Consider the following 24492-nt stretch of genomic DNA (forward strand, 5'->3'; position numbering starts at 1 on the left):
GATCCCGAATTTGCTGACAGCAAGATTTATTCTTTCTAGTCATTCAATCTAAACCAATGCCAAACAAAAGCCTAATGACTGAAGTTAGAATTTCATATATGCCATATTTTCCCTTTCACACTGAAACCACAATTTTAATAGACGAGTTTATTTTTATCATCATTTTCCCACTCCACAAAAAATTATACCTCTTACAAAAATTGTACAGAAGCTCACTCTGTGCAGGTAGAACAAAACTGAAGTATCAGATGTGGCTAGAAGTCAAATTCAACAAGCAATTAAATCCTAAATAAATAAAACCAGCAGTCAAGAGCACAGCTTCTTCTCCTAAACATAAACTTCAAGCCAAAACGCTAAACCAGTATAGATTTTTTTTTACATCTATTACTACATCCCACAGCTCACTTTGGAAATTCACAGCAGACTAACTGCATATCTGGAAAGACTCAACTTTCCACTTGCCCCTTTTCCATGTCCTCTGCCAGTATGTGTCCTCACATGTCTGTCTCACAGTTTTCCTCTGTGCAGGGAAATACTCTTCCATAAATAACCCCTCCACCCTTCCCAAAACTGTCCCTAGTTTTAACACCTCCTCTCCTCAGAACTATTTCCCAAGTTTTCCCTTTCAACTATTCTGAAGCTTCCCCCTTTCTGCCACAGCAGAGATTTACCAGTGCCTGTTTAATCCTGGCTGAGCCTGATGGAGCCCTTGGCAGCTCTCAGGCAGAGCTGTCCAGTCCTGCTGTCCGGCTGCCAACACGAGGCACAGCAGGAGGAATCACAGAGCCACCCACCAACCTTGTGAGAGCACTGGGAGCTGCAGCCCACACATACACCTTGACACAGATTAGTGAAGGCAGATTGTTCGGACTCTTTAGTTTTATGAGCTTTCTTAAAATTTTATGGGTCAAGAAAAAGGGAAAGTTAGTCTCAGCTTAGAAACACAAGATACAGGTTAGGGGAGGCATGCAGCCTGGCTGCCGAGTTCTGCACATGAGCAAGAGCAAAAGAAGAAAAAAGGAACAGAAAGGGGATTTAGATGGAAGACTTAAATCTATGTTTAAACCAATGCTGATGCCAAAATTGATGTTACAGACAGACTAAAACAGATTTTTGATAAAAGAAAGTGAAGTAAGCATGGAAAAACTGTGTCACAGATACCAGTTCAATAAGAAGTCTTTCAGTAGATGACCTTATTCAAACAGGAGATGCAACAGCTGAAAACAAGACAGTTATAAACCTTATGTATATTAAGTTAATTAGAATGGAGTTCAGATGTAGGAGAACACACCACAGGTAAAGAAGTAAAACCGCACTTGATAATTAACAAATGGTTGAATAACAGTCCAGTCAAGACTGTGGTACCAGTGTGGCTCTCTATGCAAAGCTGTTCAGAGACTAAAAGGATTTCTGGCTCAAAACATTTCAGGTGCATGTGGGAAAGGGGCAGGTTGGGCCTTGGCTTCCATGAGGCAATGACGTGCCCCACACACCCCCAGCCTGTATCCCAGCCCTGCAGAGGCTGCCAATCCCTGGCACAACACAGGCAATGCTCCACACTCACCTCTGGAGCCCCACTCTAGCCCCAGAGTGACCAGATGACCAGAAGTCCCACCAGGGGAGGGACCCAAGAAAGCCAAAGGGTATCTAAGCCAGGACATGCAGTGAGCACATCTTGACCCCATCTCTTCTTGGAACTTCTATCAGCTGAACTCCGCTGGAACCAGGAGTGGTAGCTATACTTGTTCTTTCCTGAACCCTCCTGTCTTTCTCTTTCTTCTACTCATTCCTTCTTCTTACAGTTTTGAGTAACTTAAAAATGGATGGGATTGGAGCTTGCTAAGTCAATGCTTTGAGAAGATGCTTTTATGTTGATTGAATGGTGCTCTAAACTTAGGTCAAAATTCTCTGATTTTCCAAAGTGGCCAGTAAATTTTTTTTATTGTCTTGACCTCTTCAGAATATCTTACTAGTATTCTTCCTGTGCATCTAAGGCAGAGTACATAAAAAACCACAAGCCCTTTTAAGACTCCTTTCAAGCATGTTTTTGGGGTCTTACAGATGTCACTCCAAATTCCTTCCAGAGAGCAAAAGAATCAGGTTGAAGGTGCATTTGAAAGTCTTTTGGCAGAGGTAGAAACTAAACTAGACATATAAAGCTAAAATATTCACCTCCCTGCAAGAACAGCTACTGAGCTGTTACTCTCATGGCCACAGACAGTGGGAAAACAGGCATGGTCGATCCAACATCTCACTTCCGAGTAGATCTAATAGTCCAGTCTTTTGGAAATTACTTGGCTGAAGCTCTAAAATTCCACACAATTTTATTCCCTGGAACAACCCTTCCCTTCCTGGCTTTCCAGTCAGATCTCCTCCACATCTTCCTCAAACATTCATGCCCACAGATGGTGAAGTGGATTGAGAACTGAATGAAGGACAGATTCCAGAAGGCCCTGATCTGTGGCACAGGGTCTAGTTGGAGGCCTGGACTAGTGATGTCCCTCAAGGTTCAGTAGTGGGCCCAGTGTTGCTTAACCTACTCCTCCTCCATTTCTTAGATGGGGGGGCAGAGGCCTCCTCAGCAAGTTCACTGATGACACAAAGCTGGAGGAGTGGCTGATACCCCAGAGGGCTCTGCAGCCCTTCAGAAGGGCCTCGACAGAGTGGAGAGAGGGGCAGAGAGGAACCTTCTGAAATTCAACAAAGGCCAAGGGTTACTCTTCTTGAACCTGGGGAAGAGTGCCCTGGCTCTACTACAGGCTGGAGACTGACTTGCTGGGAGATGGACCTGGGGGTCCTAGCAGAACAAGCTGTCCATGAACCAGCATGGGGCCAAGAAGGCCAATAGTATCCTGGGGTGCATTAGGAAGTGCATTGCCAGCAGGTGAAGGGGGGTGATCCCACCCCTCTACTCAGCTTTAGTGAGGCCACATCTGGAGTCCAGTTCTGGGCTTCTTATTACAAGGAGACGTGGAGCTCCTGGAGCAGGTCCAGTGGAGGACAGCAAAGTTGATGAGGTGACTGGAGCATGTCTCTTATGAGGAAAGGCAGAGGGAGCTGGGCCTGGTCAGTCTGGAGAGGAGACAGCTGAGAGGGGACCTCATCAATGTCTATCAGTATCTAAAGGGAGACGTCAGAGGTTGGAACCAGGCCCTACTCAGCGGTGCTGAGCGACAGGGCAAGAAGCAATGGGTAGAAACTGATGCACAGGAAGTTCCACCCACATATGAGGAAGAATTTTTTTTACTGTGCAGGTGACTGAGTATTGGAACACATTGCCCAGAGAGGCTGTGGAGTTTCCCTCACTGGATATATTAAAGAACCATCTGGATTCAATTCTGTGCCATATGCTCTAGGATGACCCTGCTTGGGCAGGGTGGTTGGACCAGATGGCCCCACAGTGGTGACTTCCAACCTTACCCACTCAGTGATTTTGTGATAGGTATCACTTATTATGCTTATTAATTAGACAAATAATTTAATTTATAGCTTAAGGCCAGTATGCAGAGGAGCCATCAAAAGAATTACTTGCTCTGTTTTGATGCCAAAGTATTCAAAACAGGCAACCAGCAGTAATGTCCTATTGCTGCTGCACACACAAAGATGGAAGTATCCTGACCAATTTTATAAATAAGCCTTTTTTCTATGGTCTCAAGTCATACACTCCCAATTTGCTTTAGCCTTACTAATTCAAAAAGATTTCAAGTAAAAGTGGCAGCTTAAATCGTAAAGTACTGTTAGTTTACACAGCCTGTCATAGAGAAAAACAATAGAAACAACAAATGCTAATTAATTTAAAACAGGCCAAGATACTAAAATCCAATAAATAAATCAAGGTTTGAAGTTTAAGTAGTTAATGTCAACCATCTGTCCAATAAGCTTTTATAAGATTTGCTTTTTCACTCTTGGCTCATTATTTGATTCCTGCCTGCTCAAATAGATCCCGTCATTTTAAAGGCATTACAGGAGTTGAGTACTTACAGCTCCCAAGCAAACCCAACAGTCTTTATAAGTCTATGAGAAACAAACTGCAAGCATCCAAGTGGAAATCTGCTATGTTTGATGTATGGGTATAAAATTACCCTCAATGGATCAGCACTATCATATTTAGGCTACCCAGTTTTAAAAAAAGCAGTGTTACAAGGAAAGCAAAATGAGAGCTATACATATATATAGTAAGATTTGAGTAGATGTGACATTGATTTCCTTCCAGCAAGTAAGTCTAGCCCCTAACTGTAATCAGCAAGAACACTACATGCTGTAGTTTACGATCCCCATGTCCATTTAGCAGGTGGGAATTCTGAATTGTGGTTTGCTAATCCCCACCCAAAATCTAGCAGGACGTAATTTCATGGGAGGTTAAAAGAGTACTACACATCAGTAGTGAACTTCTGGAACTTGTCACTCGATTGTGGAGGCAGACAGCACCAGAAGGCCAAAAAGTATTTATACAAACAAATGACCAAAAGATGAATGAACAGACAATAAAGGAAATAGGCAGGGCTGTATCCTCTGACATCTTAACCACAGAGCTGAGCACTACAGGAAAGTGCTCACACACTACTCTGAAGAACATTTCCAAGTGTTGGAGGGACAATACAGAACTAAACAGAACATGCTAAAGTGCTCTGACCCAGCATGGCATTTCTTATATTCCTATCATCCTATAAGTGTTATTAACTATCTGGCAATGCAGTTGTTTCTGACAACACATTTTAAATTGGTTTCAGATAGTCTTGCTGCTTTTAATTTACAATTTTTTGCCACCCAACTTGACATTTCTCTTATTACCAATCCTAATATTCCTCAAAGAGATGAACTACAGCAAGATGAGTCAAAGACACACAAAAGCTACCAAAACTGTGCTTACCTGAATTGCAGTGTTTCACAAATAAATATGAAGAATATGGAAAAAAGGTGAAAGCCTGAAAATTATTTTCTGTTGTACCACATTACAGAATCACAAATCCTGATTCAAAAGCATATTTGTGATGAGAGATCATAAAGAAATATTTATCTGTCTTTTCTTTTAAAAAAATTAGACAATAGGAAGTAGTTAAGCAATAGCCCTTACAGTCAATTTCATATTTTTACATTGGCAATTATTCTTTGGATAGCATTTAACACTTTTAATGCAGATACCAAAAGCAGTACCCTGCTAGACAACTACTAATACAACAGCATTTTTCACAATACACAAGAAGACAGGCAGGCTACCAGTCAGATAATCAACAAATGGATAAGCAATTTGGGATTACAAATCCCATTTTAAAAAGCAGTAGAAATCCTTCCTCCTCTGACTTCAATGTGAAATTTCAAAAGATGAACAAAAAAAAGCAACCTAAGAAAAAAGCTCAGCAGGAATGATAAAATGAGTCAAATTTTTGAGAAAAAATATGAGAATTTGTTCAGTAGACAAAAAGTTTATTCCAACAGTTTTCTCTACTTCAATTAGTACTTCTAAGACCATTTTAAATAGCCAAGATTAGATACCAAAATAAACAGCTCCGAAGAGCAGAAAGATATATCAGGTCGGGGCTTAAGAGCAAGAACTAAGTTCCTAAGTAATTACCACAAAGGGCTGCTGCACATGGCAGGTGTAGTTTCAATAAACAGGAAAGTCAGGATCTTTCTCCCAAAAGTTATACTTAAAAGTTGTGTACACTTTTTCCCAGAGGTGAGGAAGGATGCTACTGAAGAGCAGTCTGCTGCCTAAGTCTTCAAATTTCATGAGGCTTATAGCTTCCACATGCCTATCAAACTCTGAGAGGTATTCTTTTCCTTCCTGTCCCAAAACCCTGACTGGCATCAGACTCTATCTTTTAAAAATTTCTGCCTGACTGTTCAGCCATCTCTTCTAAGGTAACTCATCCCACCTACGGTGTCAGTTCTCTTAACTTGATACCATTAAATAATTCAAGAAGGAAACAGAAAAAAAAAAATCTGAAGCAAACCAGACCTTTCATGTTCTATTTACAATCACATCTGCTCTTTTAATCATTCCAGATAGAGAAACCAGCTTACAGATAGCACAAACCAGAGAAACGCTGGTCACTCTTCAGTCAATCAATTATTGATCTATGTGGTCCCATGTGTTTTCTACAGGCAAGAGTCACTGAAAAACTGAAAATCTCAGACATTCAAAAATCAGTGAAAAAAGACACAGTTTGATGTTTTTATGAGAAGTGAATTACTCTAGGGTCACATACAGAATGAAAGCCATTCTTGGGAGCAATAAACAACATTCTGGAATACATCAATAACAGCTTCATAAACAGCTAACTATATATGGACTGTAATAAAAGCTAGGACTAATAAAAAACTAGGACTCAAACCCTCCAGGTTTTCAGCCACAAACTCAATTTTCCAGCTTATTCTTGTCCCTCTAAAGCTAATAAAATGAACAATTTCTGGAAGTAATTTTTCAACTCCCAAATTATAAGCAGCAAATTTTTATATAGGAAAAGGTTTCTGCAAAAGCTGTAAACCATTCAGAGATGCACATGAGATACAAAAATCTATCAACAACCTTTTGACAAAGCTTTGCCTAGCACTCTAAAGGGAACAGTGCAATTTTCCTCCCACTGTACCTTCATATATATTTTCTGAGATCAAGTTATGGTCAAATTGCCATGTAACCACATTTTCAATTTTCTTCATACATTTTTACAACACTCTCACTTCAGCAGTATTTACTATTATCACTCCCAGCAGCTAAGGCTGTTTACATAAGGTGTTATTTGCCAAGAACCTGCTACTTGAAAGGAAGACCTCTTCTGTCTGCACAGCAGATTTGTAGGTGGAGAGAAGTAGCCTTGTTGAGAGAAAAGCAGAGGGAACCAACATAATCACATGCACATGATCCATAAAGGACAGAGCAGAAAATACATGAGGCGTCCTTCTCTAATGGAACTCAAACACATTTATAAGATACTTTTTTCATGCAGTTTCAATTAATTTGCTGTAGAAGAATTTTCATAAAGCTCCCCCAGGGGCTAAAAGCCTAACTGCAGACAGACTCAGCCAGAACTTGTGTTATCACACATAACACACACCTAAGTGTTTCTAGCCCTGCTTCACTGCTGAAGGAGTAATATACAACTCACTACAACACTTAAAGGCTACCCTCAGGAAGATAGAGGAATACAGCTCTAAGGAGAAATTACAAGAACTACTATAAGTAGCATGTCTGAATACACTTAACCCTATTTTAACTTCACAATGCCTTGAAAGTTACTGAATGTCCTCAAGCAAAGCAGCCTAATATACAGAGAATACCCAGAGCACAGCTGTTAAGATTCCTTGCCAAAATAAAGGTATATGGAGAGAGGCTCCACGTGACATGTTCACAGTTTGTTCCTATCCCATATGTCAGTTTCTCTCCCTGAGACTGGAAGGAGATGCTTCTTCCTTCCACAGACAACATGGAGCTGGGAAGAGCCATCAGCAGGACACATGATGGGAACAAAAATGGCCATGACCAAGAAGGAAAAAAATTCTGAACAAAATTAGGATGTCATTTGATAAAGGCACAAACCTGCACAAAAAAAAAGAGGAAGGCTGCTCATTAGACTGCAATCCACCTGGAAGTGAGCTGATGGTCAACATAGATCAACAAATTTGACAAGAAATCAGAGTATTGTTGATGCCACACAACAGGTAATTAACTTCACAGCCAACAACACTCAACCTAACCCAGACCACAGCTTTGTTAGAAAAGGCTTCAGGATCAGCCACCCTAAACAGCAACAACTACAAATGGGTAATTACCAGTCAGCAGCCAGTAATGAACCATGGACATTTATCCTACTTGAATGTTTGTTTCCTTTGCATTGCTAACATTTAGAGCAATAGTGAATGTAAGGTACAGTGATAGATATGCCAGTGATTTACTGGAGGAAAGAGAGTTCTGTTGCTCACTGAAGCAGTGTTGTTCACAGGACATAAATTCCTAGTTTAAGGGGAAAAACACTTCTGTATCCAAGGAAGAGCATTAAGCATTAAGTTAATTACAAAGAATTGCAAAACTGAGCTCTGAATAAAGGAGGGATAAAATGAGTTTTCGAGCGAGACAATGCATTTCTTCTGACACCCTGGAAGTCTTGAAACAAAGATCACATTCAAAAGCTTCTACATTCCCCTCAAGAAAAATATTCAAGTGCATCACCAGGAAAGGGTGCCTGAATGTGAATTATTAGGCAATATCAGTCAGACTCTCTTTAGCAGCAGCATTTGCTAAGGAAGAATTTCACAAAGCCCAAGATGTCAGTTGCTACAATAGAACCGTGTATTTATCTCACAATAAGTAGATTTATGCTTGTGTACATAAACTAAGTACAGATTTTGTTTCATTTCTTTAGCCATGTTTTACAAATATGTGATTGTGCTACTATATTTAGATATTAAAAACAATACTTCTAGTTAACCTTAATCTGTTTTAACCTATGGTACAGCAAACCAGCACAGACTCTGCAGTGTCCACAAGTAAGAAAGGAGCTTTCCCTCCCATCACACAGCTCAGATTCTGGCCCTGCCAGAACTGGACAGAACCCAAGTGTACCCAGGGACTCACAGCAACTGAAGAGGCCCTGTGACCCAAAACAGGATGCCAGAGTGCACACTTATCCCTTGCAGCTACTGGGGTCTAGGCCACATGCAGACCTCCTGTTGATCTCCTTCTGTTCTGGAGGTGTTCTTGCTTATTCCTCTCTCATGGGAAGCAGGTCCTGGGGTCTGAAACCTTTCCATTATTCCAACGGCAGGTGTGTGTGCAGAAGACAGCAAGATTAAGTGCTATAATTTTTATCAGAATGCGGGCATCTGAAAATTTCGGAACTTGCACTAATCAAGAAATCATGTATGTATGACAACATGACACTTGAGTTCTAAATGCAAAAGCATCACATTAAATAAGTCATACTGGTTTTGATATTTTTGCTTATAATGTGTTTACATTCCTGCTCGATATAGAAAGATTTCAGTCTGATTGCACAGATTCAGGTGGTACTTGAAGCCAGCTGATAAATGAGTTAGTGGAAACAGGTTGAAGTGCTAATGTCCTTTTTACTGCTCTTTCCTAGAAATATAAAAAGGGAAAAACAATACTAAACCAACAGTTTGGTTTCTGAAGCTTAAAAAAAAATCTTTGAGTTTTCTCTTCCAAAATTTTACTCGTCCAGGAACTAGATAGAGAAAATATCAATTACTTTCAGAGAAGAATTAAAACCTCAGTTGTTCTTTATGCTCACTGCAAAATCCCAAAGATAAATACAAAGTAGTGGAGTGGGGGAAAAAAAGTTGAAAAAAGGTGATTTCTAACAAGTCTGTCCGTGGAAATAGAAAGAACTGAATATAATCTCACACTAAAATACTCCTGCTGAGAACTTCATTCAAGAAAAGCATTTGTGAATGCCAGGAAAATGACTAAGTAGATGACTTTTATCTCAATAATATGCCAGAGTAGATGAACGTGTGTTAAGATAATTAAGCTTTCTCAGTGATAAAGAAATGAAACTTGAAAAGCAAAACTGGAAGTTACACTTCTGTAAGACTTAAGAGTAGTAAGTGAAATATCTTTCATTTTAGACAGATTCTTGCAAAACATCTCCCATTTTCAGAATAAGCAGTTTAAATTATAATACTTCAGGATATATTCTGGAACCCTAAATAACATTTAGATCATAAATGTTTTCCAAAGCCATCTTCTGAAGCTATTACATCAAAAAATGACTAACATTAACAATGTAGAATGACCTTTTCTCTAAATATTACAATTTTGCATTCTCTCCATTCATCACAGTTTATTTCTGCTATTCACTATTGCATCTGCTTGAATTATAAAAAGAATACACTTGGCAACACGCAGGATAAACACACTATAATGAATCACACATGCTTGTAAGGTGCATGTTTCTCCTACAAAAATATTAAATTCATATACACATTTGCTTGTCTCTGTGAGAAAAAAAATTCTGTTGTACTTTTATGAGGTCTTGGGCATAAATTATTTGTGTATTGACTGACTGTGGAGTGAATGTCTTCATTCATACTTATTTAAATCTTCCCCCTAGTTTCCAAAGTTTAAAGAAAAAACAACAATAAACCCCATTTAAGTGTGACTTATACAAAATCAATGCTTTCTTTTTTGTCACTGCATAAAAAAAGCAGTAAATTATGCTTAAACCATACTTCATCACCTGCAAACATTGGAGCCACTGTTTAATCAGCATGCTCTTATCTTTGCTCTCCAACAGATAAAGGCTCGAACATGTAAGGCAGTGTAGGTTTTTCATAATGTTGAACTCAAAGATTGCTGAAATCAAATGTTTCCTTTATGAGGGCTCCAGTACACTCAGACATATGAAAGAAAAACATTTTTATGACACTGTACTTGACTACCTTCGTCACTTCTCATTTCCTTTCTCTCAGGGCCCTGCTTCTTTTTGAAATAACGTCATCATTGGGCTGAAAGCAAATGAAATTTAAACGCTAATATTTAGGTTACCAACATGTGCCCTTAGAAACAACAAAACTCTTTGGACTATATTTTAATATTAAAATGCAAAAATCTAACAACAATCTGGTTGTTCTCTGTAATAGAAACCAAATACTACTCCCCTGGGATTTTGCTTAAAAAAACATTTTCAGAAATATGCAAATTCAAAGAGGTTTATATCTGAGATTAACAGACTGTCCAAAGAACATGAAAGAAATACTAACCCAAAGCAAATGAATACCAGAATCTGAGTTTAAAAAAGGTTGTACTTACTCCTTATTTCTGCATTGAATGCATGGCTGGTAAAGGACTTTGAGAGCATTCCAGGATCCCACTGGTCCAGAGCTGGGTGTAAGGATATCTCCAAACAGTGTAAAATCACTGTGGGAGGAGGAACTTCCTGAAGACTCTACCAGTAATGTGTCAGAATTTAAAAGCCAGATCTATAAATGAAAAAGAATTTTGTTTACTGTACATTAGATACACTTCAATTTGTTACTTTACTGTGACCCTAAAGCAGCTGATACTAAAGCCACATTTTTACAAAGTTTCCAACAAAGTATTAACAGACATAAATTGATATTTTATTATTTAGAGAGTTTGCACAGCTTCTAGTGGAGAAAAAAGGGTAATACAATACTGATTTATCAGTATTGAAGCTGCCTCTTTTTGTGGCTGTAGCACATTCCCTTTGGTAGGAACAAAAGCAATAGTCCCAAGTCATCTCTTTTAGTACCAGATGTATTATTTCTCCAATTTCATAATTTTTAGGCATTAGTCAAGCATATGGTGTTGAGCAACTAAGGGCTAAAGACAGGAAGCTGAAAGACTGCCCACTGAAGTGCCAAAAACTGAGGATTTTTACAAGATGCATGATGGTTATGACTCTATGGACCTAATACATGAAAGAAAAAAGACAACAATGAATATGGTCTAAAAGGCATGTTGGAATTTACAAACAGCTGGAGCAGACATTCACTTGGAAAATAAATATCAAGTTTCACAATGGGACTAGCATTCTTCAGTCCTATTTGCTCACAGCAATTCAAAAGATATTAACTGGGGAGAGTTTTGAGAAATTTGAACTTTTTGCATCCCATTATGGATCTTATTTAATCTTTGTTTGATTTGGTATCAGTGCTCTGACTTGGATCCAGGGCTTTCCTGCTAAACACCACACAAATAAGTCAGGCTTTTCCTTAATTCACAGCCTGCAGTAGTGAAGAGATCCAAGTTAACAATGGAAATCAATTTTTACAAATGTGGCAACTGTATGAAATGTTTATATATGAAATATTTATCATAGAAAATGGGATTTATACAGTGTTGCTCACTAGAGAGCAATCTTCTGCTTCTCATGATCTAATCAGCTTCAAGTAAAACAAGTTACATGATGTTATGTAGCAGACACATGATATCCCCTGTGGAGGGAGAAAGCAGTCATTAACAGGACACATAGTATATGTTGTAATTGAAAGTGACAGTCACAATTTATCAGAGCCCAGGGCTCAGGACATTACAGTGGAAGCTTCATAAAGAAGGAAGGAGATATATTGATAAAGATATCTTGGGAGGGAATAGGAGGAGGAGAATCACTTCAGCATATGCACATGAATGATGACAAGCAAGCACATTTGGCTTTGCAAGAGGTTGTTCATCAGTTTTGCTCTAGTAGCTCACTGTACACATTTACAGCCTAAACTGCAAAATATACCTCATTAGCTAGGACCATTACACAAGGTGCTTAAAGCCAAGTGCTGAAGAGCTGTTGGAAGAAAATGAAACACAGAAACACAGGCCACTGCCAACACAAACTGAACAGTTTCTTCCTTTTGAAATTTCTAACAAATCTGGGTGGAAGGAGCTTCCTGGGATGCTTTTCAGCAGGGGAATATCCTTCAAACTAGACAAGGGAACAATGTAGCAATAGCTGTCCGCTCTTTCAGAATCTTTCTGCAATCTGCTGCAGAGAAAGCAACCAAAGCATTTCATTTGCAACACAGTCCATTGGAAATGCACCTCTTTCTACACAAGTATCACATTTCACAATCATGTTCTAGAACTTGTATGAATATCTTTGTCTCACCAGCAACACAACAGATCTGCATTAATAACTTAGCACACAATATAGAGAAAGTAAATGAATCTCTGGGGGTGGAAGGATTCCCAGCCATGAGCAAAATCAACTTTTGAACTACACTTACTTCTTTAGGCAGCATTTTCATTCTTTTCCTTATGTATGAATTATTTTTTTATCTTGCTTTCGATCTGAGTGAACAATTGCTCACCCAGACTTAGTGTGTTGACTCTAAGAATTTTCTACACGTATTTCTGGCTAACAGTTTCATATTTTGAGCTGTGCTTTCAACTATGTTATTCACAATGTGCAATCTCTCCTTTCTTTCTACTTCTTTGTACAGCAGAGCTGGCACAAGCAAATTCCTTCCATATTAACTCCAGTAGAAAAGAAACTTTGCAGAAAATATATATACATAAAGTGTAGAATTCATTCACAATGCCATTGAGTACCTTTTCTGAAATGACAGAATCAGAAAAAAGTAGGGGGAGAGGGGTTGTTGTTGATCTTGCTTTCATTGTTTTCTTTTGGTTTCAAATCACTTTGTCAAGAGACTTAAAAAGATGTTCTTTGGGGACAAGTGGCAACAAAGCTACCCCAGTTATACTTCATGGGACTTGAACCAAACAGCTGAAATACCATGATTTAGATTCTGTGATCAGTTTCCCTATATCTCAGTCTGAGTTTCCAGCATCAAATTGTGGACAATTAGGCATCAATTTGAATTTAACATGGGTAAAAAAAGGACTAAATCTTTTATTTTTCCTTGCTAGCTCTTTCCTAGTTATTGCAGATATTACCATGACTTTCATCATCACACAGATCACTAATGGAAACATCTTTCATTACAGCTATTTCATTGTCACACTCAGAGTGCTCAGGTAAAGATGTCATTTCCTTGTATTTCACAAAAAAAAGCTCCCTGAGAGAGCTGGGCAGTCAAGTCTCAGCAAGGTTCTCATTACCTCACTCCTTGACCACTGCAATGTCCTCCCCACCTCCAATCTTAACAAATGCAAATTGGTTCTGCTCATGCCCCTCAAGACAAGGACAACAATCAGACTGACAGGTCTCTCCCATTTTGTTACACACTAATTTTCTTGGGATTTCTTCCTACTCCTCTCAGTTCACTCCTGAGATACAAGCTGCCTTATTTTCAAAAGACTTTATAGCCTAATCCCACTCCAAAAAACGCCTTTCCTTCAATCCTGAAAGACTAGAGATAGTGTTCAAAGAGTCCAAACCACTGCACACTTTTTGATTTTCACAGATTTAATCTTTTTGGGTCTTATGAGGTTGATCCCATCCATGAGATGAATTCCCTGTATCTATCCATAAAACTACTTATTTACTGCTTTCAAAGCTACACTTTTTGCAGTAGAGAAAAAATAGGTATCTATTGAGATGCTGCTATGCTGACCAATAATGTCCCATTTTTCTTGTGTCCTCCTATCTCCCTATCTGTTTGCTGTCTTCCTCTTATTCTCAGCTTCTAAATCATGCAACTACAAGGCAGGGAACCCTTCAACAGTGGAGCAAAGAGAGGAGACAAGTGATTCACAAATGTGAAGAGGGCAGAGATACAGGACAAATAAGGATACCACTTTTTTTCCCTGAAACAAAGAAACTTTCTTTAATTGACATCCTTTAAAAATGAAAAAAAGAAAACCCAACATCCTAAGTGGTGTATAGCTTAAACAACAGAATATGTGTAACTTAAAAAATGGAAACCCATATTATGGTATGTGTGAATAACATAATTGGTAGTGCTAAGTGATACATCCAGAGGAAATGAGGAAAATAACTATACGTACTATTTGTGGTTTAAAAAATTTAAAAATACTTGTGAGAAACCTTAACCTTAATTATCACATACACAGTTTCAGCTGTGTGTATTCATGTAGGTAAGCACAAACACTGTGAACTAGAATCTTTGGCTCATTATCAAAACAAACAAGTGGGACAGCTGGTTCATGATGCACCAGTGATGAGACTACTTGTGTAACTTGGCTGTGTGCTCACAGCCTCAAGCACCCAGGTTTCACTGCTGAGCTATTGACAATCATTAATATAAACAGAGCTTACATTATACTTGTGTCCACAAGGCCACTGAGTCCTAAGACTTAACCCATGACTCCAGAACAGCTGTTGGTGTGTATACAGTAGTGAGAACCTCACCCTGGACAGGAGTAAGGACTTTCTGATGTTAAATACTAAAAACACCTGCAAAAAACTAACAATTCACCAATATAAAGGAAAATACGCCAATCAGAAGGCAGCCCCCATCTAATTCAGCCTTCTCCTCTAATCAATACATTGGCAAAAATGCAGCTCAGAGCTAAAAGTAATGGCAATCTACTAAATAAAATTATTTTTCTGTTAAAAAATAATCAGTCTGCTCTATATAAACTACTAGACTTAACCACCAGAATTTTAAGTAACTTGGGAATAGATAAGCTACAAGGGAAAAATCACAATGATTTTTGATGACTCCTCAGTTAGAATATATATAATTATAGGTATGCTTATGAAACCTTCATTTTATCATCATAGAACAGATATTTCTCAGTGGTTGCACAAATGTTGTCTTGGCATTAAAATTTATTTAAATGCAACAGATATACACTTGCCTCAGCATCTGGATGATCCAAGATCATAGAACTTGGACAATGCATATATACAACAGTTTATATAATTACATTGCCTCAAGAAAGTGCATTTATAAGTTTATCCAGGGCAGGAATCTCTAATCATGTATTTCTTTGTGTCTATGAATTATTTCTATAAACTGCAAAAATACAAATTCTATACCCATATTTAGTTTGGACATAAAAGGAAACATCTCTGGTTATACCAAGTATACAGTATTAACTCTTATCCATCTTAAAAGTTTGAGGAATCTAGCTGCCACTATCTAAATATCAAGCTTAACCAAGTTTAACAGCATTAGAACATTAAGCATAATAGGCAATTTTATTTTTGTTTTCACTTCACTTTGCAATGCAATGTACTGACTACACTAATGGTCCCTGCTGACTTGAGACAAAGCTTGTGAAAGATGCTGTACAATTTGATTCACTTCTGATGATTAAAGAGAAGAAGTGCTGGAGCAAGAAGGTGAAATACAGATTAAAAAATTAAAACTTAAGCTTTCCATATTTTCTGGATACAAAATAGTGTTATTTCTGTGTTACTTATGGTGCATCTCTAGTAATTTCATTACTGTATCAATAAAATTTATATGTGCACATCTAATTAGAGAAAAAACTTGTGGATATTCTTACTTGAACAGATGTACCTCAGAACTACTTCAAGAACTGGAATTTGGTAATTTTTTCAAACATACAATAATGAACACCATAAATAATACAATTTAGGAACTGGGATACATGGGTTAATCTTCTTCACCAAGATGAAGATTTAAAAACTTACCAGAATATAGGTTTTTCCATTATCTCCTTTTATGGTGAATCGAAATGTGCTTTTTGCAGAGGATAATTCCAAAAGACACTGAGCAACAATGCTCTGTACAAACTGAGACCTGTTTAAGAATTAACCACATTATTATATGCTTTCATAGCAACCACAGTCATTCATACCTATGCACTCCAGGTAAACGAGTAGTAACTCATACTTCAATTCCACTACATCCTACAATCACATTTTACTGAAAGATGGGGCTTCTTTATCTTCCTCTCACCCAAAACCAGAGAACTTTTTATTTCCTACAACAGGAATTTTTTTAAATAGATCAGGATTCTAAATTGCTTTACACCCTTTATTTTGGCTGACACCAACTGTCAAAGGTTGAATAGAAGATTTTCCCCATTATATTTTACACATATGAACACAAAATTCAGAATTATGCATATGTTTCAAATACAATTCTCAAAAAAGAAAGAACTGTGATTAAACCATTGTACATGATACCAGGTAGCTAGATCAAGTTCTGTTTCATCTTAGTCTTAAATTCAAACTGAATTACTTGAAAATTCAAAAGTCTTACTTCAAATGAAACATTTCAAACTTTACTTAATTTACCTTTACATGAAATAGACTTCTGTTTCCATAGTAAGTCACCAGACATTGTGCAAACTTAAAGAGTTCAAAATAAAGAAGTATTTTATTTTGGCTTATCACCTCAATAGTGAGACACTGTGACAAATTACACACAATCTCCTGCATCACACTCAAAGATGAGCAAACAAAACTGCACATGAGTGAATTCAGGCTACTTTGCCTTTACAATGCTTAATTCTGTGATGATTATATAAAATTGCACTCAGTTTTCATATGCAATTATTCAAGAAACAATAACATTAGAGCATTTCTGGAATCCCTTCTAAAACATATACTTGAGCAAATTATGTGATTATTTTGTTACCTTGGTGTTGGACTGTAACCTCCCTCAGCTGATTGAATAACCACCTCAGTGACATAATATTTAATGGTACCTAAAATGAAAAAGGTATTTTTCAACTATAACAGAATAACCAACTTAGTAAGATTAGACTGTAAGTCACCATATCACTACACTAATCAAGTATTTGTTTAGCAGTCAATTAAGAGGTGCAGCAGACAATTATATTTTGCTTGGGTTTGGAGGAGTAGAAGCGACCATAACAAAAAACCCTACATTGCCTGAAGAAAACTGCTCCAAGCTAATTACAAGATCAGCAATTTCTCATTCATATTGATCTTTGTTTAATGCTGGGAACAATCATCTTGAAACCAAGCAAGCAAGAGCTCAAGCCAAACCCGAAAGATGAATTGAAAGAACTTTACTAAAGCACTGAGATCAGCATAGCTTACATAAGTATTTTAGTACCCTCTGCTGCTTAGTAATGCTGCAGTGAATCACTAGAGACAGTTTTAATAACAGCTCACACGGGGGAATAATTTCCTTCTTTGCTCAAAGAGCGGAATGGAACTTCTTTCCGAAAATCACACTCACTCAATGTTAACACTGCATACATTCTGAATTTCAATGTAACTGTCCACCAAAAGCTCCACTAAGACAGCTTTTCACACTAAATGGAAGTGTTTGAGGAGATAATTTAATCTCCATCCATGAAGGCAGGTCAAAGATGATCATATCGAAGATCTGGGTCTGTGCTGCAAATACAGGCTAACCAGAGGCCAGCAAAACAGGTTAGGAGTCATAAATTCATTCTACTAAGTCTCAAGAGGTGAACAACTGGAAGATTAATTTGGTCCACAAGTTTTAAGGATGGAAGGTTTTTATCTGATCTCTGTCCACACATATCATTAAAACTTGATGAAAGCAAATATTTCAGAAGGACACTTTAATCTGTTTTAAACCCTCCAAAGGCTTGGTAACCCCTCCTCCAGGTAAATACTACACTTTCTAAATTATCTTCAGTGTTAGGAAGTTATATTTTACCTCTAAATTTAATTAAGTCTGCTCCATGCTGTGTGATTTCTTGGAGACAGGAAGAAAAGACAGTTCACACTCTCCAGTTCCTCAGCCATTACCCGGAGTAAGGAATTGGTGCTACTGCTACAAGGGTATTGGGAATTCAGATGTTTGCTTGCAGAGGGATAGAACCTGTGATTTCCCAAGAAAAAATCATACAACTAAATGTGGATAGAGTTGGGGGAAGGAATAGCCCATGGGGGAATCTCAAAGCTGAATCAGGTCCCCACAGCTACAGAGCTCTAATCCTGCTTTATCTTCAAAACACTGGTATCTGCTCATGAGACGCACCAAAGCATGCCAGTCTAAGTTTGCTCTCTAGTCTCCTTTCACAGAGATGGTTCTGCCTGGACTTACATTATCCATCTCTTTTGTTCTCTGAACTCTACCAAAATCTCCTGCACTACTGAAGGAACAAGGCCAAAACAACGGAAATCCTAACTTCAGCCATGTGCAGAGTGCATACCAAATTCCTGCACATTGATAGTGTTTGCCTTTCCCCACTCCCACTGATCTAGTACTCATGACCTTGTTATTCATGCTCTTTTCCCAGCACTCCTTTCCCAAAGTCACATCTTGCTTTGAGGGCTTTCAAACATTGTACCTTAAATTTGGTTTCATTAAAGCCTGTATTGTTCAGATCCCTGTACAGGACAATCAGAACATTCTGTAACAGAAGACACAGAAGATCTTCTGTCCTGTCTCACCTTATGGCATTTCTTAAACAGGCTTTGCATTTTCTGAGATGTTTTTATATCCCCCAGATCTCTGAACTGAGGTAGGCTCACACTGACTGATGCAATGGAAGAGAGGGAGGATGAAAGAATGAATCCGGCTAATAACAGTCTTATCATTGCTTCTCTGCCAAGAATAGCTGAATTTTAAAAACAACCAGACCCTCTTCTTTACATCACTTCAGGTAAACCCTGTTGATCCAATATAATTACAGCTTTTAAACCAATAATGCCATCAGCTCATCATCAGATGAGGATGAGGCATAACCTGTTTCTTTGAATAGACTTCCTCCCCACAAAACCAGGCTGACTGTTAGCAATCTTCAGCTTCTAGCTGTGTTAATCAAGTTCTGAATTACCTTTCACTCATTCTGTAGAACTGACAGGAAAACAAGCAACTTGTAATTTCTCAAATCTCCACTTCTACTGGGATTCCTAGTAAACTGGAATCATGCATTGAGCCTTCCAAAGATTTGGAATTAGCCAAATATGCCACAGAAACAAGGATAACCAAAATTCCTGCTGAAAGTAATTTTCAAGGTCTAACACTGGAAGCAACAACTTCATCTCTTCCAGAAGGGAACGAGACAAACACACAGGAATTAACATAGCACCTTATTGACAAACTATTTTCCTTCAGTGTTTTTAACCTCCAGTGTTCAATGGTTGATGCAGTCAAGTCTAGTTCTGTTTGGACATCTCATACCTGATGAAACTGTTTCTCCCAGCATTGTCTTGCAGCGCTTACAAATTACTCTGGTATTTTCTTTTGACTTCTGTAGGACAAAAAAAAAAATCATTTAAATGTCACTCAGATATTCTGAAAATGGAATGCATAGCTTAGCATAATTTACAGAGCAGACAGGTAACTTTTTACTTGTTTCTGTCCTCTTTATGTTTGCATATACACATATTTGCCTTCAGCTTTCTACACTCGGACTTGCTTGCATGTTTCATACTAATTTTAAAATCTGGCAATATATCCACACAGGACAATCTGTAATGGCTAACAGGAGAATCTTGTAGTATTGAGTGACTGGATGATAAAATGATAAGCTAAATTTGATTGTGCTAAGGACAAAATAATGCACCAGAAATTAAGTACTCCCTAATATATACATAAAATAGTATGCTGCAATGTGACTACCATTATTCAGTAACAAGTTCTAGTAACAGTTCACTGTGGACAGTTTTATAGGAGTTGAATACCAGTTCAATGTTCAGCAGAGAGCAGAAAATGTCTGCAGATTATTTTGAGTTACTAGGAAACAGGAGAAATACACAAGACAGCATGATATGCCAGAAAGGTGCAGTGGATTCTGCTCTTGAACAACCCTTCTCCCTCTATTCAAACTAATACAGAAAAGGTATTGACAAAGAATAACTGTCAGAAGTGCAAAACAGTTTCCATATGTAACATGAAAATACATGTAGCAGGAAAACATATGTAAGACAGAAAACTGAGGGGTACCATTGAGATACCTAAAATCAAAAATGTTTAGAAAAAGCTGAAAAGAAAAAAAACGAAACAGCTCATGCTATGAAATTCCAACCCTGTTTGTATCAAAAAAACAGGAAGGCATTTGTCACACGATGCATAATACAGTTTAGTACTCACTACAGGAAAGCATTTTTCATATTAAAAGCATAAACAAGTTCAAAAAGTCTTCATAAATTCAGAGGAAGGAATGCCATCAAGGGTCTATTAAAAACAAAAAATGTGGATAAAAATATCTAGGAGTCTCTACACTCTCCAGAACATCACTGAATATTTGCCTTAGCTTTATGCATCTATTACTGCCCTGTGAAAAAGATCTCACCTCCAGATGAAATCTACCCTATTAGACTCCTACTAATTACAGTGTTAATATTTAAATTCAATACATCAAACAAGCAAGCACAATTCTTACTTTAATCCAAAGTCTAAACTTCAGAACTGGTTCTGTGTGGGCTTATTAACCTGGGTGTAGCAACTAGAGCTCTGATCTGAAAGCAGTACACATATATCCAACCTTAATGATGGTCAAAAACAGAGAATCAAACTAACAATCTGAGAGCTATGTTGGAAGTACAGTCTCCTTGTAATGGAGATCAGGAAAAGAATCTAACTCATATATATGCAGTTATTCCGTTTCCCAATTCCTACTTTGCTAGTCCTCTCAAACATAGTGAAATTATTTGCTCAGTGTGAAAAGCAAGGACAAACAGACAAGGTTTTGTATAAGTCAGTGTTTCAGACTGGTAAAAATACTGCACAGTACAAGCACAGAATACACACTACTTCCTTGAAAGCTACAATTTGAGTATTTTTTTTTCTGACTGTAGTTACAGGTGCTGACTAAGAACTGTGCCTAAAAACATCACTAATTCCTTGTATCATGCTTCAATGGAAAAAGGGATAGTTTTAGCTCAACTAATTAAAACAATTTATCTGTTTGACAACTTGCAGCTGCTGGCAATCTGCAGATGCAGGTGGATCACAAGCCTAATAGTTTCTGTTCCTATTCCTAAGGATCCCTGATATGGTGTCAGGAAAGATATTTTCCCCAAGAGATACTATTAAGATGCTGCAAAACCATGTGACATTTAAGAACTATGTTACACTGGAAGACTAATAGATGTGAAAAATATGTTTGCAATGGATGGATGCTGTCTTGGTCCCACTGGAGTCTGGAGAAGATTGTTTAAGCATCTCTGGTACATTCCTGCTACTATTTTGGTCATAGGCAAACACTTTCCAAAGAACTGCAATGCAATTAAAAAGGAACTTTCATACTAGGGCAGACTGCAACAATATTCTCTAAAATGAGAACATTTATGCCAATAGCAATCTGTCTTGCCTGTAACTTTCTATTACTCATATTATGGAAGAATTTTCTGCTTCAGTATGAGGGTTTTTTTCCTTATTAGTCTAGCTTCTGCTGGATCTAACAGTTGTGCTCATTTGCTTGGCAACTGAGTGATGCTGGAAATAAGCAAACACAGAAATGAGAATTCATTGCAAGTGTGAAAGATGTAGAAAAAGGGATTGGATACAAACAAGGAACAAATTCTCAACTTCGATGCAAGTATAAGGAAGCAAACATGAAAATTCATCACACTAAACTGCTACTGTATGCCCCTGACATAAAACAGCCTCCTCCCTCACTCAAAAGTTCTGCTGTTATCCTGGTTCAACCAACATCTCAATAAAATCTTTGTTCCACATCCTTTTATTATGCTTCTGCTTCCAAATCAATCCTTTACTCACAAGCATTCTCTTTGATCAAGAAGTGTGCAATATGAACTCCATGAGCACTGCCTCTTCCCATATTTATTCCTGGTGTTCTAAGATTTCTTTTAAGACTACTGAAATGTGAGAATTCATTTTGGCAACCACTAGCAGAAAGCACTGTCCTCTTGGAAATTTGGTATCATCTACTCCACCTCCTTAAGGAAACTTAGAAGAAATAACTCCACTGTCACAGAGTTGAGCCAAATTAATCTGTGTCTGCCATGCTGATACCTTTCCAGCACATCAGTCCTTATTTTCCTCTCTGCATATTCTGTTTTTCAAAGAACAATGGAACAAGAAACCAAAGGGAGCAAGCTGCAAGCCTTGCAGATAGGACCACAGGACAGAACTGCTCCCCATGCAGAGGGGTCACTTGGAGCACCCCAACAGCAGCCACTGAACTGCAAGAATCCTGGTGACTCTTTCTGGGGATAATACTTATCACTATAAGCAGCAGGTAGAAATCAGGGAGTCTGGTTCTTAAGAGATTAAATGTTTCATGCTGGAAATCTCTACAGAATAAGCCATCAATTTTTACAGACACAAATTGCCAAGGTAGCAAGGCAGACAGTTTAATACTTCAAATTGTGAGAAAATACAGCATGTGAAGCCCAACCTTTGTTAGGACAAATGCAGAAAAGCAGTAGATTAACAGAAAAGGCTTTATGGAAATGTAGGTTTTGGTGAACCTGAGTTTCTGGACATTCTTCTGGCAGAAGAAAAAAAGATCATTGCTTGAACTTTCATACAGGTGCTAGATGTCCAAAAGCAAAGCACTGAACTGTCTTTCTTCATGGGTTTTATCCCGCCACTGAAACATAAGCACCAACAAATGGTGATGGGCAACACCAAATTTTGATGTTTTTAAGCCAAATGACAGCCTTCTTTCTACAGACTTGGTTGATGAATCTATCTTACCCTGGAACACCTCAGAAACATCAACATGAAGAGCTATAATATAGGATGGCAGGTTCCTTTCACTAGACAGAGCAAACAAACTCAATTTCCTTACTGTCCTTTAAGAACCTAAGTCAGCCACATCTAAATGCAAAGCACACATTCTGATATTTCCAACTCTTTCTAAAACTAAACAAAAAGAGAGAAAAAATACCACTTCTCTTTAATCATAGTCAGGATTATGCCTCAACTCACAGTGTAAGAAAAAAACAAAACTATTCCAATTCAATTTCCACCTCATTCTTTGCTCCACTACCCTTTAACAAACACCTAACCCATCAGTTATTAATTTACTGAATTCTGATGATAATTTTGGGGGAAAATATTTGGGTTTAGAACTACATAATTAAGTAGCTTCTGTTTCTAGTACTAAGTTCTACTTGCATACTGAGGTCAGTATCAAGACTGTGGTGTGAGCTTTAGGAAATGTAAAACATAGCCTGGAATATTTTCTGGCTTCTGCAGAGTTGAATGTCAAGAACTCCCTATGACCTTCAGAACAGTTCTGTAATACATACAAATTAAATAAACTAGTTTAAAAAAAGTACTTTACAATGAAAAGGTCCAAATAACTTCACCTAAGAACTGTTTGAAGAAAATACTTTACCACGTTGGAGTCACTCTGTGAAACATGGTGTGCAGCCTCTGAGCAGCACACAGGAGATTCAGGCACATGTGATTCATTTCTTGAATTCAACAGAAGAAAAGTGTCTCCAAAAAAACAGTCACCATGCTGAGGGTGCAAAGTTCTTTTGGCAAAGGGGTCGGGGTGACAACACCACTCTTCAACTAAATCACTCCAGTTTTCACTTGGTAGAGGAAGAACTCTGAGAAATTTCCTTAGAGGGAAGAGAAGACAAATATTTCAGTTATGTTATAATTCACTTCTAAGACACTTAAAGAGAGTTTAGGCTTCCTACAAACAGTGGGGGAAGTATGGCATTTTCTCAAAAGGAAGTGCTTGACTCTCCTTCCAGCCAAAGGCACTTTCTTTGGGTGAATTCTGAGAAAGCAAAGGCTGATTTTCCTGCCAAATCTGTGATGAAGCATTTCCCAAGGGTGAATCTTCAATGATTTAAAGGCAGAATTTGACACAGTCCTCTCTTGAAATGAATCACATGCAAAAATAAAACAGTTCTACCCAGTCATGAAAAATATGACAATGAGCATTTACAACTACATTTATTATTACTTCTTGTACAGTTCCCTTGCATCAAATGTTGCTATAAAACCAATAGAAAAAGACTCATGCCATAGCAAGATTCAGCATGTTGTCTCATATACCAGACTTGAAAAAGCTAAATCCTGAAAAAAATACCACAGTGCATCTTCAATAAAAAAACCCAAACAAACAAAACAACAAACAAAGGATAATTCAATCTTAATTTAGATTCAGATAGTCAGATCTGACTTTCAGAAGTCATATACAAAAAAGGCAAATTCCTTTCTCCTGGGTATCTGTAAGGACCAAGGATACTGTCTCTGGAAAAATACTTTGTTTTCATTATCAGTTGCATT

General features: G+C 37.8%; 1 protein-coding gene across 3 annotated transcripts in view; it reads right to left on the minus strand.

The window, feature by feature from the left end:
* Positions 1-24492, minus strand: part of UBE3D (ubiquitin protein ligase E3D) — a 77552-nt gene that overhangs the window by 46857 nt on the left and 6203 nt on the right. The window contains exons 4-10 of one of the 3 annotated variants that reach the window (XM_064710103.1): positions 23582-23813; positions 19450-19519; positions 16957-17026; positions 16005-16113; positions 10769-10938; positions 10399-10464; positions 8634-9076 (exon numbers count right to left, since the gene is read on the minus strand). In XM_064710103.1, the coding sequence (XP_064566173.1) occupies positions 10425-10464; positions 10769-10938; positions 16005-16113; positions 16957-17026; positions 19450-19519; positions 23582-23813 (691 nt within the window). In that variant the 3' untranslated portion in view covers positions 8634-9076; positions 10399-10424. Of the gene's footprint in view, positions 1-8633; positions 9077-10398; positions 10465-10768; positions 10939-16004; positions 16114-16956; positions 17027-19449; positions 19520-23581; positions 23814-24492 lie in introns of those variants that run through there. The other 2 variants (XM_064710104.1, XM_064710102.1) reach the window with 2 other exon arrangements.

This window comes from Zonotrichia leucophrys, chromosome 3 (assembly GCF_028769735.1).
Source record: "Zonotrichia leucophrys gambelii isolate GWCS_2022_RI chromosome 3, RI_Zleu_2.0, whole genome shotgun sequence".
Classification (NCBI taxonomy): Eukaryota; Metazoa; Chordata; class Aves; order Passeriformes; family Passerellidae; genus Zonotrichia; species Zonotrichia leucophrys.